A 12784-nucleotide genomic window follows, 5' to 3' on the forward strand; every position below is an offset into this window, starting at 1 on the left:
ACCTTATCATATGTGAACACATGCACAGATTACCTACACACACTCCTCTATATTCACATTCACACAACCCATGGCTCCCACCCAGACTCAGGCACGACAACACACACACACGGCACTAACAATTCTGCTGTCTGCCACATGAGCGGCCATTTGTACAAAATTAGGTCAACACTTCTCCGCACAACACCCCTCCTTCTCCTTCTCCCTCTGTCTGTGCTGATTACCAAACGCCTTTGCCTCCTCTAGGATCCCGCTAATCAATTTCTTTGTACAGAAATTTTTATAATCAGCACCCTGTAGGACTCGCACTCTCGGAAATGCGGGTTTGATGAGTTGATGCTGTATATGTGAGGAGGATTCATTGTTTCTCTGGTATAAGGAGAAGCTGTGGTCGCTGATGGCCGAGCTGCAGATGTTCTGAGCTCAGCCTCGTCTGGTGTGTCCGGTCCACTTCATCGTACACGCATCCGGTCTTTGATGTATGCGCGTGGCCAGGCGGAGCTGAAGCGTTCGTTCGTTCGGCCATTTTTTGCCATCCTCCCATCGCTCACAGCCTTCTTCTCTCTTTTCATTCTCATCCTCGGGCATGCAGTCTCTCTCTCTCTCTCTCTCTCTCTCTCTCTACCCCCCTCACCCCTCCTCACTGCACCATGTGCCAGCCTGGAGGGTGTGCTGCGAGGGCAAAACTCAAATGTGTGTGTGTGTGTGTGTGTGTGGATGATGCCAAGAGCCTTCCCACTGTAGCTCCGTGTTGCCAGCATGTCAGTGCCGCTGCTCTTTTCCTCTCGGGTCAACATTTTTTCTCTCTCTCATCGTCGCCTTCTTTGTCAAACCTCCAGATTTGACCTCATTACCTCAGCGTCACGCGGAGACGACACGTCAAACAAATTCACTCCATTCCAGGAATGATAGAGATTCTCTGCATTCTTTGGGAGCGGATGTGACCCAGCAGTGTGTGTGTGTGTGTGTGTGTGTGTGTGTGTGTGTGTGTGTGTGTGTGTGTGTGTGTGTGTGTGTGTGTGTGTGTGTGTGTGTGTGTGTGTGTGTGTGTGTGTGTGTGTGTGTGTGCTGCCCCGGGGTCGGGTTAGACCGAGGAGCGCTGCCATTTAATGGCTTTGGTCCACATAGTGGGCCTTTATTCCCCCAAACCAGCTGACTGCCTTATCTTACGTAAGCAGCACTGGGAGCTCAAACCCCATATGGCCACACACACACACACACACACAGAACCTGTCTCGCCTTCCTCGTCGCTTTGTTCCCATCGACTGCCACAATGAAATATTTCATGGCTCCAACAAGCGAGAGTAGCAAATACAAACAAAGGTCCTGCCATCCGTGAGTCATCAGCACGGTTCTGCTTGGTAGGCAGGAAATGGCTTCCTGTCGCTGTGTGTGTGTGTGTGTGTGTGTGGTTTTGTCATTGATGGTGAAGATCAAGCGACTGTCAGAGCCTCCTCACACCGCCGTGTCACTGTGTCTCACTCACACCACATCCTAATGTTGTGTTAGGTGTGTGTGAAGGATACATGCCATCATACCCTTGTGTGAGCCTGGTTCTGTATGCGTTAATGCGTGTGTGTGTGCGCTAGTGTATAAAGAACATCCTGGCATCTTTCCAGAGAAGGCATTCAAGGTTGGCAGTGTTGATGTCCTTGGAAGGTGTTGAGCTTTTAATTAGATCTATATCTCTTTAATACACAGCCTGTTGGAGGGAGTTAATTAGTCGACTACACACAGTCGACACAACAGCAGAAGTTATTGGCAATAAATGCAAAAGCTTGTTTGGCGTCTTTGTAATAATCATAAGAGCTAATGGAACAGGGGAGTTTGATGAAGAGCTTGAGCGGGATTTGTTTGTTGTGACCGTTGGAGACCTCTTGGGGAGATTGGGAAGATCCAACAATCCAACAATCCAAGGTTCTCTCTCTCTAGAACTCTCTCTGTCCCTAAACATTGGACAACCTTGTACATACGGAGCACACACACACACTGAGGCCTTTTCTCTGCCGGCTAATTGCTCTTTAAAGCTCATTGTGGATGGAAAGCTGAAGTATTGAAAGTTGTCATGGTTACCCTGTGGAATTATGCTTCCTGAAGGTCGGCATTGATAACCCAGACCCTACAAGAGGCCCCAGGCTTTGTTACCTGGGGTCTGCAGAGTTTTTACAAGTATTTTAAGGCTGAGAGACTCGCAGAAAATAGGGAACACAACCTCTAATGCACCCAGGGCTCAAACAGCTGCAGAGGGGGGGAACCACGTCAACCGCAAGTTTGATTCTAAACCTGAGTGAGGCAGTAAGTCCGTCCCCTCTGAGGAACAGCGCTACATTATTTGCTTATTACATCCATTTGCTTAGAATCACAGCAAACATTCCACACACGTAAATCCTCATCTCAAAGGATTTCATCTGGCAGTGAGTCACACACAGTGTATTCATCAAACCACCAAAGCCTATTTATTCAGTGATTATAAGGGACTAACTTTGCTGTCTTGCCTCAGTAGTGAGCATTAAAAACAAGAATACAGAGTTTGTTTACTGACTGTGATCAATCAGTCAATGTTCTCGTGATACAGTTGAGGTGCTAATAGGGAAGAGTCAATTTAAGATGAAATACCCTTTAAGTAGAAGAAGAATCTACTGTCCCTAAGTGTTTCTGACCTCCTCTGGTGAGCACAGAGGTGAATCAGCTCATCACATGTCAGCCTGGGGGCTAAAAAAGGACAAAGAACCTTAAACCACATGATGATGAGGATGATGATGATGATCGCCCTCACAAGACTCCACATCTTCTACAACACGTCACATCACTTCCCCCTTTCCCCCCAAAGATCAGGGCGATATAGTGAATGTCATTAGAGCTAAATATACTTCTGACTCATTTAGAGAGACGGAGGAGGTAAAGGTTGTGAAACATGAGCGCGCTTCCTGTGCAGGCGCTGCACCGTTTCCTCTGTTAAGTGACCTTTAATGCCTTTAGCGCCAGCGTACACGCGGGCAGACTCAGCTGTAGTGGTGTGTACCATTTAACATGTGGGTGTGTGTGTAGTTGTAATACACATCCATGTCCATCTATGGAATCATTCAAGGTGAAAGAAGAAAAGCGTCTTCTTATGTCTGATGCCAGCAGTGGAAGGGTTTATTAATCTGTGCATGTATCTGTGTGTGAGTGTGTGTGTGTGTGTGTGTGTTTTTTCAGGCCAAGCTGAGGCAGTGGCGGTGCAGCTGTAACATTAGTGGGTCAGTGTGCCATCAACCCATTCATCAGCACTTCTCCCTCTCTCCTCTGTGCCTCCGTCTCCCCTCTGACTCACCGCCCACTCGTCTCTCCCTCTCTCCCTCTCTCTCCCTCTCTCTCTCTCCTGGCCTGTTGGGTGCTACCTCTCTCTCTCTCTCTCTCTTGTGCTCTCTGTCACTCAGGAGATGTCCACTCGCTGAATATTTTTACAACCCTGAATGAAACGTTTCTATTAAATGGTTGAATGAAAGTGTGAGTACCCACGGCGACCAGAATGAGCTGAGGTCAAAACTGGTTTGAAACGTTTGAGCTTCTTGTAGATATTTGGATGTTTGGTCCTATTTTCTGGGATGTGTTCAGACTCCAGTTTCACACCAGACACACACCCTCCTAACTGTGTTAGCCTGGTCTCTGCTATGTGGCTACAACAGTGTGTGTTCACTCTGATGTGGTTGTTATTCCCAGATGAAACACTGTATTTATAGTGAATCTACTCAGCTCTTGTCCTGCTTTCCAAACAATTCCACAAGTGCAGCATTTTTCCCATTTCATCCCCCGGTTCCGTCCATGAATTGATGATAAACTGTACATCCGTGCCACGCAACACAAAGACAAGACTTGTATTGATGAACAGAACTGAATGCTAAACCTTCTTCTCTCTGTCCTGCTTTTCCTTTTCCCAATCTCCTCATAACACTGCTCCCTCTCTCTTTCTCTCTCTCTCTCTCTCTCTCTCTCTCTCTCTCTCTCTCTCTCTCTCTCTCTCTCTCTCTCTCTCTCTCTCTCTCTCTCTCCCCCTCTCAGGATGGATGGAGGAGGCCGAGGGAGGGAAGAGGAGTAAAGTGGGGTGGTTGTGTTGTTCTGTTCTGCTGAATGCACTCTCATGTATGAAAGAAGGAGCATTTATTTTGGGACTCTTGTGTGGGTGTACACAGATTTGAAACACACACACACACACAGACATACAAAGGGAAGTGAGAGAACCGGGGCTAAGATAGGCCTGAACTGCCTTCATATCAATCTTTGTTGGAAAGCTGCTGGAGGGACGCTGCTTCTCTCTCCCACCCAGAGATGTTTCATGCACCTGTACTCTAAAAACACATTACACATCAGCCAAAACACACACACACACACACACACACACACACACTGAGAGAAATCAGGCCAAATAAGAGTGAAAGAAAAGCAGCACAATAGGCAAGAGGAAGAGAGAAAAGAGGAAAGAGGCTCAGTAAAAACCAGTTGTTCACCTCTCAGCACTCTGAGCGTCTGTGCCAGCACGGCCACATGATTATCCTGTAGAAGCTGTTGTCATGGTAATAGGGTCACTAGCATGCTCATATGTCAAAAGGGATTTATACTGGGCTGACACCGTTTCCAGTGTTGCATGTGCCAGGCGTGTGTGTGTGTGCGTGTGTGTGTGTGTAATTTCTTAGAGGGTTGACTAAGAGCAGAGGATGATGACTTCAGCAGTATTTCCCACAAGTGCACAACACAACAATCTGCAGCGGTGAGAAGTGGAAACGGCCCCCGATACTGAAAAACACATCACAGCATTTACTAACTCCTCTGACGATTCAGCGGCTCTACATCACTGATATGTCCACACACACACACACACACACACACACCTCCAGGGAAATCCCCACCCCTCCCCCACCCTCAGTGTAAAACCCTTATGACCCAAAGTGAAAGTGAAACCTGAACCACTTTACTCCACCGGGCCGTGAGCCAGAGAGCAGTTGGTACATTTTTAAAGGAAAGTCCCCGGCCATTTCCCTGAAACCAACCACTGAATTTGTTTGTTTATTGTTCTTCTGTCATTCCTCTCGTAACCTTTGAACTTTCCCCTTTCAATTTCCCAACAGAAACTAAAGAATCCCGTCCTTTCCTGTAAAGTCATGAAGCTTCTCTCCTCTCTGGCTCCTCACAGAATCTTATTCTGACCTACTTAGACGGTATTAAGCAGACCGATGTCCTACAACAGTCCAGCTCCTCATTTCCTCTTGTTTGGCCTCAACTCTGACCCACCCTTGACCCAACGCCGCTGCGACTGCTCAAAGCCACTCTGATGATTATTATTTGTTCTGCTCTGTATTTATCCTTGGCGGACATCTGTCGGCTCAAACGCTGAGCCATATGTTATCTATTGTCCCCTCGTTAGGCCTGGGAACGGCTTCCTAAATACCTGAACAAGCTTTGGAAGAAATACTAACAACTTCTTCAGCTTGACTTTGATGTAAACGCCTCATTATAATCCAGGGCAGCCACAGAAGAAGAAGAAGAAGAAGAAGAAGAAGAAGAAGCCCTGCAGAAGAACATCATCCCCCAGAAAAACTACGCTGCCTGTTTGCTGCTTATTACTACGTCTCAGAATAGTTACAGGAAGTGGCCTTGTGTGAACTCTCCACACACTCTTTGGTTCATCTGAGTTTCTCTGGCGCTGTGCAGCATCAGCACAGATTTCCATACTTTTATAAGAACTAAACTGTGGAGCGAACCAGCCGGAGCATTTAAGGTGGAAGGGGAGATTAAAACATTATGTCATTATCTCTAATTTCAATAATAAGTGTGTGGTGGAGTGGGTGGGTGTGTGTGTGTCGGGGTCGGGGGCACGGCAGGACAAGAACACACATAGTTCCAATACTCTGGATGGTTCCAGCTGGAGTCGCTGCTAATTCAGTTTGAGGATCTCAACCCCAAACAGGCCCATTGTCTCTCTCTCTCTCCTCTCCTCCCCTCTGCACACACACACACACACACACACACACACCCAACTCTACCTCTTCACTGCCCCTCCAGCTAGACTTGTAACGCTCATCCATAGGGTGATGAGACACAGAACAATGGGGCCTATTAGGGAAGCAGGGCTCAAACTCAGCACACACACACACACACACACACACACACACACACCCACAAGTCAAACATCCACACATGCGAGGGACTCATTGACTGCAACCAAAACGAAAGCGGAGGCGTCTTCATAGTGGTAGTTATGTTGGGTTATGTCATATATATATACGTTAGGATTAGAGAAGGAGAACAAGCAAACACATTCACACACACACACGGTCTGTAGAATGAGCCTGAGGCCACGAGCGCTGGTGATGTGATCAAAGGCTGGTGGGGGGCTGCGTCAAAGGGCAGAGGCGACGGGAAGAAGAGCCTCAGGAAGAACAGTTTGGTATAGCGTGATAAGAGGAATGGAGCCAGTTAAAGTCCAATTACTCTGCCAATGAGTAAACAAAGTCCTAACTGCCATTGTTCTGGCCTGGTTTAGGCTGAGGAACCAACCTGAAGTGGCCTTAAATTAAGCTTTAGAATGGAATTTAGACAGTAAGAAGGGTCTTTCAGAATGAGTTAGATGGGAATATAGGGGAGATTCTGTTATGATTTACGATCCTGTTGTATATTTGTGGGGTTTTGCTTTTGCTGTCATGGCAGTTTCACTTCCTCCACCTTTAGATGCTTTTAGTGAACCATTACATCACCGCCTGGATGGAAAGCACCTTTCACTCAGAGCCACACGGTGACTCAGTGAAGTAAAAAGCACAGGCAAGAAATGTTTTAGGTGACTTCCTCACACTGACGCCTCACCTGCAATAACATCAGACCTCTGAAGGAACGTGTGCTCAGAGATTCAACCTGAGCTTGACTGCTTAACAGTAAACAACAGTAAAGTCTGATGTTACTCTTAAAGGGTTAAATTGGTCAAATCTAATCATAAACATATAGAGAAAGTCTCAAAACTCTTCCAGATAGTTTTCATCTTTGCGTCCCCTCGTTCTCCCAATGCATCAATTTAACCCTTATGGGAGTGTGTGTGTGTGTGTGTGTGTGTGTGTGTGTGTGTGTGTGTGTGTGTGTGTGTGTGTGTGTGTGTGACTATGACTGACTGATCTATGAAGCCTTATCACACCCAGCCTGCTACACTGTTACTCTGCTATCAGCATGTCGTTCCTTTCACACACGGAATGTCACGTCCAAACAATGATGTGACCGCCTGTACCTCAGGCCGTCTCCTTTCTCTCACTCTGTCCTCTTCTCTCCATCTAAGGCCTCGGCCCTTCTGTAGTACAGATCAGAAAGCTGCCTCCTCCTCCTCCTCTCTGCATTCCAACCCTCGGCGGATCTATACCAAGTCTGTCACAGCTGATGCCCGGCTCCTTGCTTTGTGTGTGTCTGTGTGTGTGTGTGTACGGGTGGATAATGTGTGTCTATGTGTGGAGGATCGCTTTTCTGTGCCTTTCACCCCCTGACGCTCACTGGTCCCATGACAATGATTCCCTTATATGCACACAGCACACAGAAGCCCACATGCAAACACACACATGCATCACACAGAACTAACTGTCAAGCAGTGATGACGGGATGATGAGCCTGTGCTTCGTCATCATCCATGTTACCATGACACACTGAGGGGATTTTCATAATGAGACGAAGAAAGGAGCACTTGATGTACTTCCATCTGTGCGAGTGGACCATGATGGCGGCTCCCCCCCCCCCCTCCCATACCCCCCCCAGGGCTGAGTTAGCCTACCTCAGGCAGCCTGAAGAAAGCCATTCACAGGAGAAGATGGCTTGAGGAGAGGGGAGGGTGCGTGCGTGCCAGGCATTCCACAGTACACAGTGGACACATTATTATGACATTTACAAGGCCGGCCAGATAGATACAGCGTGATACATGTGTGAGAAAAGGCTGTCCTCCCTGTGTGTGTGTGTGTGTGTGTGCCACTGCGAGGAAACAAACAGCCAAGACGGAGTGGAAGGAGCCGGGGATGTATTGTAATGCAGTCAGGGTTGGATGACAGCACGCTGACAGCAGCTGCATTTACATGCATATTAAAATCCAATCCACTAAGTGTAGTTACAGTCTAATAAAACCAACAACTCCCCACACACACACAGCAGCAGCAGCAGCAGCAGCAGTGTCGCTCCATAAAGCAGAAAGCATCTTGATACTTCCACGGATAACATAATCCTATTAAACACGGTCATTGCAACGTGGTATTTACTACATTAATATGCTGTTTACCCTCACACGCCGTCTTAATTGAATCATAATCACATTTATTCTCTACTTTGGAACCGAACCCGTCGCTGCGGCGTGCGAGTCTCACGGCTCCGCCCGTGAACTCGCGTGGAAATCTGGAGAATGTAGCATAAAGATGGACTGCTGACACGCATTCCGATCTTCTCAGGTCTTGCGAAATCAATTAGGCTGATTAGTTGCACTGAAGATCAATTTGTGACATTCAACACTGGGGCCCTTTCCTCACAGCTGCTGGCTGAGGGATGCGTGTGAGAGAAGACCATCAGGTGGAATGTGCATGATCATCACATTGGCATATTTTTCTCCTGCCCGGTATGTTGTTGACAAGCGGAAGTGAACAATCAACGCAGTCATGAGGCGGTGAGGAGACGGCGTGACAGAGAAGCGGTCTGTTCTGCTTCTACATGTAAGATCGCCCCGAAAAAATTGGTCCCCATATGCAGCATGATAGAAGGACATCGAACAATAAGGTTAAAGCCTCGTTCAGCATTGTGTTACAAAAGCCGATCCGTTTTGAGATTGAACTGCTCATAGAGGTGCAGCCAGAGAGGAAGAGAGACAGGAAAGATGGAGAAAGACGACGGCAACGACTCCACGGTAACAACATGACACAGTTTACATCTTTTATCTTCTCTTCTTGCTGAACTTCTCTTGTTTGCCTCCATATTCACTTCATCACATTTCATCTTCTGAATTTCCCAAAATGTGCCTTTCGAAATTGGAACTAAATTTTTTTTATTGTCTGTGATCATTGTGTGGCAGTCAATCAACTAGTATCTTCTTGGCAAATGCAGATGTGTGCTGAAGAAGCACCTCTGGCTGCTCCGCTCACAGAAACTCTGACTGAAAGTTGAAATCACTTCAGTGCAATTCTGAACAGACTTGAAGACAAACTTCTCTGCTGACTTCAGTGATCTCCAAAACGTTGGGAGATGTAACTGAACAACATGTAGATCAGATCAGTGTTTTGATTCCCACAGAGTTTTGTGCGTTACCAGACTCACTTCTGTGCCTCGGTGTGTTCATTCAGTTTGCATGCTGTTCATGTCAATACAGATTTGAATAACTTCCACTTACATTGTTGATACTGAGTGTAGTGGAGGAACTAAAAACACAGTATTGGAAACTCTCTATTGTGTGGACTTGTGACACAAATGTAGACACACACACACACACACACACACCACATTCTAACCTGGAAAAGACTGTAAACTGTATAAGTGTGGACCTTTGACGGATAAGTCCTAACTATGGGTCCAGAGCTACAATGTTTAGGATCGTATACAAGTATAAGATCACAAATCTATACACGTTATTGGCACAAAAACAACAAAACAGCTAAGAGACATTTGGAAGATGAACTTTATAGAAAAAGGTGAGAAAGTGTCAGAGGCATTAAGAAGCAAAAAGGGAAGTCGAGACAGAAATGAATTCCTTTAAGACTAAATGCTGCTTGCCTATAGAATGAGTGTGATGTAAACAGGAGACACACACCACACACACTGTGTTTAGATGTAGTTGTGTGTTGTAAATGTTGGTACAGGACAGATTTGATGGGTGGAAAATGGATCTTTTATCATGACGCTACGCCAATGTTGTTTTTCTCCTTCCACGCCACTAAAACACAGGATTGACTTGTATTGAGTTGGTTTCATTCCTGCGGGGTCCTCTGCTGGGGGCGGGGTCAATTCTCATCCTCTGCGGTGATTGGTCAGAGCTGTGTTGCCTTGCCCCTCGCCGGGCCGCCTATTGGTCAAACCACTGCTCGCCCCGCCCCTGGGCGGAGCCTCGAAGCTGCTGTATGTTGAAGCGTCGCGTTCCAACCACTGTTGAATGTAGAGAGGGGCTCTAACAGGGAGACAAGTCCAACCGCGGGGACACACGGAGGGAAGTGACCACTCGAAGAGCACCACTGGATACACGTCTCGCCCTGGGCTTGGATTAACTTCAAAACAAACTCTTTTTTAGTTTTCTTTTTCCTTTGCGTTAGACGGCAAAACAAACTCACCCTAAAACAATGGGATCCCAAGCATCCAAGGGAGAGGTGGCGGTGGAGGCGAGCGCTGATGCTGCAGCTGTCAAAACCAACGGACAGGTAAATGAGATTATGATGCTTATTACAAAGCCACACACGCATGGGAATTGGTTTTAAAATACATAATAGGGTTTAAAATCTGAATTTAATCGACGTGAAGTTCAATCTGATGAAGAGCCCATTAGGGGGAGGGGGGGGAGGGGTGGGGGCGGGGGGGGGGGGGGGGGGGGTCAGGTGGGGCTCTCAGCATCTCTATTCTCCATTCAGGGACATTCATTCTTACCGCCGCCTCTCCTGTCTTCATCTCGGTGAAATGCTTCATTCTCAGTGTTAAATCTGTAGTTTGTGCGTGAGGTTCACCGCACAGCGCGCTTCAATTAACGCCACGCATAAAGAGGAAGAGGAGCGCTGAAGGAGCACGTAGGCAGGCGACAACTCTGCCCAGCACCGAAACACAAGCTTAGGCTGATATCTGCTCTTCTATTAGGCAAAATGACGCTCTGCACTGTGAGTCTAAACTGTCAGCTATAACATTTAATTCATCAACCGAGATGATTTTAATTTGATTTTTCAGACTCTTATTCTGTAACAAACATCATCTTTATTCATTAGAATGTATTCAAATGTGTGTCTGGTGTTGGAAAACGGGATAGGAGCTTTTTCTCTCCTCCATCGCTGAGCTCCAGCCGCGTCTTTGTTGAGTCGACGTCTGTCTGGTTCCTTGTGGGATCCGTGTAGCTCTACCGCCGCCTGTCGCCTGATTGCGGTCCTGCAAGGCGTCGCCGTCTCCGAGCTCGGCGACACGGTGGTTAATTGATGAGCACGACGATGCTGAGAGAAGAAAGAAAGAAAATCACGTTTTATCTGTGTAGTGTGTTTCTTAAGCATGAACAGAGACGGTGTGAATGTAAATAGAGTTCATTTTGTGAGTATGTTGAGTTTAAGGTCAAGCTTCAGAAGCAGCCTTCTTTATTGTCTGACATTTTTATTTTTCTGCCTCCATTACAGGAGAATGGACATGTGAAGACCAATGGAGATGTCTCTGCAAAGCCCGATGGGGATGCTGCTGCTACCAACGGCTCGGCTGAGGCAGCCAAGGAGCCTGAAGCTGGCGCAGGAAGCGACGCTATCGAGCCTGCACCCGCTGCAGATGGTGAAGCGGCCAAACCCGAAGGTGAGGCGGCAGCCAAGGAGACCCCCAAGAAGAAGAAGAAGAAGTTCTCCCTGAAAAAGACCTTTAACTTCAAGCTGAATCTGAAGAAAACCAAGAAGAGCGAGGCGGTGAAAGAGGAACCAGCAGCAGCAGCAGCAGCCGTCGCTGAGGAGAAGCCAGCAGAGAACGGAGCCGCCGCCGCCGCCGCCGCCGCCACCACTCCTGCTGCTGCAGAGGAGAAGAAGGAGGAGGTGAAGGAGGAGGCTGCCGCCGCCACCACCACCGCCGCCGCAGCCGAGGCCCCAAAGGTAGAGGAGGCTAAAGAGGAGGCCCCCAAAGAGGAGGCCAAGGAAGCAGCTGCTCCTGCCCCCGAGGCTACAAAACCCACAGAGGAGAGCAGCTCGACCCCCGCTCCGTCTGAAAAGAAAGAGTGATGGTATCTTTAGGTCACAATGAACTGGGTGAACTGTTTTTCAAGAGAGAGAGAAAATTTAAGAGTATATATATATATATATTTATATATATGTGTATATGTATACATATGTATGGATATATGTATATGTAAATATATACACATGTATGTGAGGGACTCCTTCGACGTGCCACTTTTCGTCATGGTAACAAGACGACAGACTAGATTCACTAGATCACTTCCCTGGTTACTGCTCGACATCTGGACCTTGACTCTGAGTTTTAGGCTGTGCGTTTGGTCGCAGGGTGGCAAATGGATTCAAACACCCTGAAGTTTGAATGGAGAGGATGGAGTCAAAGCATCTTCACCCTAAATATCTGCAGACAACATGCCTCTGCCTGAAGGAGCACAGCTAGATAAGATACAAGGACACCATCACCACTCTGAGTGACTGTTAAATAGAGAGAAAAAAATCAAATCTGAAACTAAAAGACTTGCCAACTTTTTACATTCCTATATTTTAACCCAAATTTGGAGTATTTTGTGGTGTATTATAGAGAACCATCTTAAAGATTCAGAGAAGCTATGTCTTGTTTGTTTTAAAGAAAGAAAAAAAAAGACAATTTTGATTTTCACCTTACTATGGAAAAAAAAAAAAGAACACTTAAGCTTGCTATGTTCACTGTTGCGGTTTGAATCGAAGCAGAGTTGTTTATCTGTCGTGTGTGAGCCCGGATCTGCTTTGTCTCTATAAATATACTGGATTGATTTCTGTTCTTTATTTTGCTAATGTAGAGAGATGTTACTGGTTTTAATGTAAACTTGATAAGGGTAAATAAATGTTGGTTACCTGCCCGTTGATGTGTCTCTATGCTTATTTACACCTCGCAT

At 46.9% G+C, this 12784-nt stretch overlaps 1 protein-coding gene across 1 annotated transcript; it reads left to right on the forward strand.

Annotated features, from left to right (window-relative positions):
* Positions 1–10103: 10103 nt before the first annotated feature.
* On the forward strand, positions 10104–12752 carry marcksl1b (MARCKS-like 1b). The gene is made up of 2 exons (XM_076139601.1): positions 10104–10388; positions 11337–12752. Exons 1-2 carry the CDS (start codon positions 10311–10313, stop codon positions 11913–11915), a joined length of 657 nt encoding a protein of 218 aa, XP_075995716.1. The 5' UTR covers positions 10104–10310; the 3' UTR covers positions 11916–12752.
* The last annotated feature ends 32 nt before the right edge of the window (positions 12753–12784 follow it).

This window comes from Genypterus blacodes, unplaced genomic scaffold (assembly GCF_046128005.1).
Source record: "Genypterus blacodes isolate CSIRO-AG114 ecotype Tasmania unplaced genomic scaffold, CSIRO-AGI_Gbla_v1 ptg000438l_1, whole genome shotgun sequence".
Lineage (NCBI taxonomy): Eukaryota > Metazoa > Chordata > Actinopteri > Ophidiiformes > Ophidiidae > Genypterus > Genypterus blacodes.

What these genes read in the sequence shown, in the direction of transcription:
- marcksl1b (XM_076139601.1), top strand. Translation starts at nt 10,311, where the DNA reads ATGGGATCCCAAGCATCCAAGGGAGAGGTGGCGGTGGAGGCGAGCGCT. An exon ending in CTGTCAAAACCAACGGACAG is followed by an intron (nt 10,389 to 11,336) that starts GTAAATGAGATT and finishes CCTCCATTACAG; the next exon opens with GAGAATGGACATGTGAAGAC.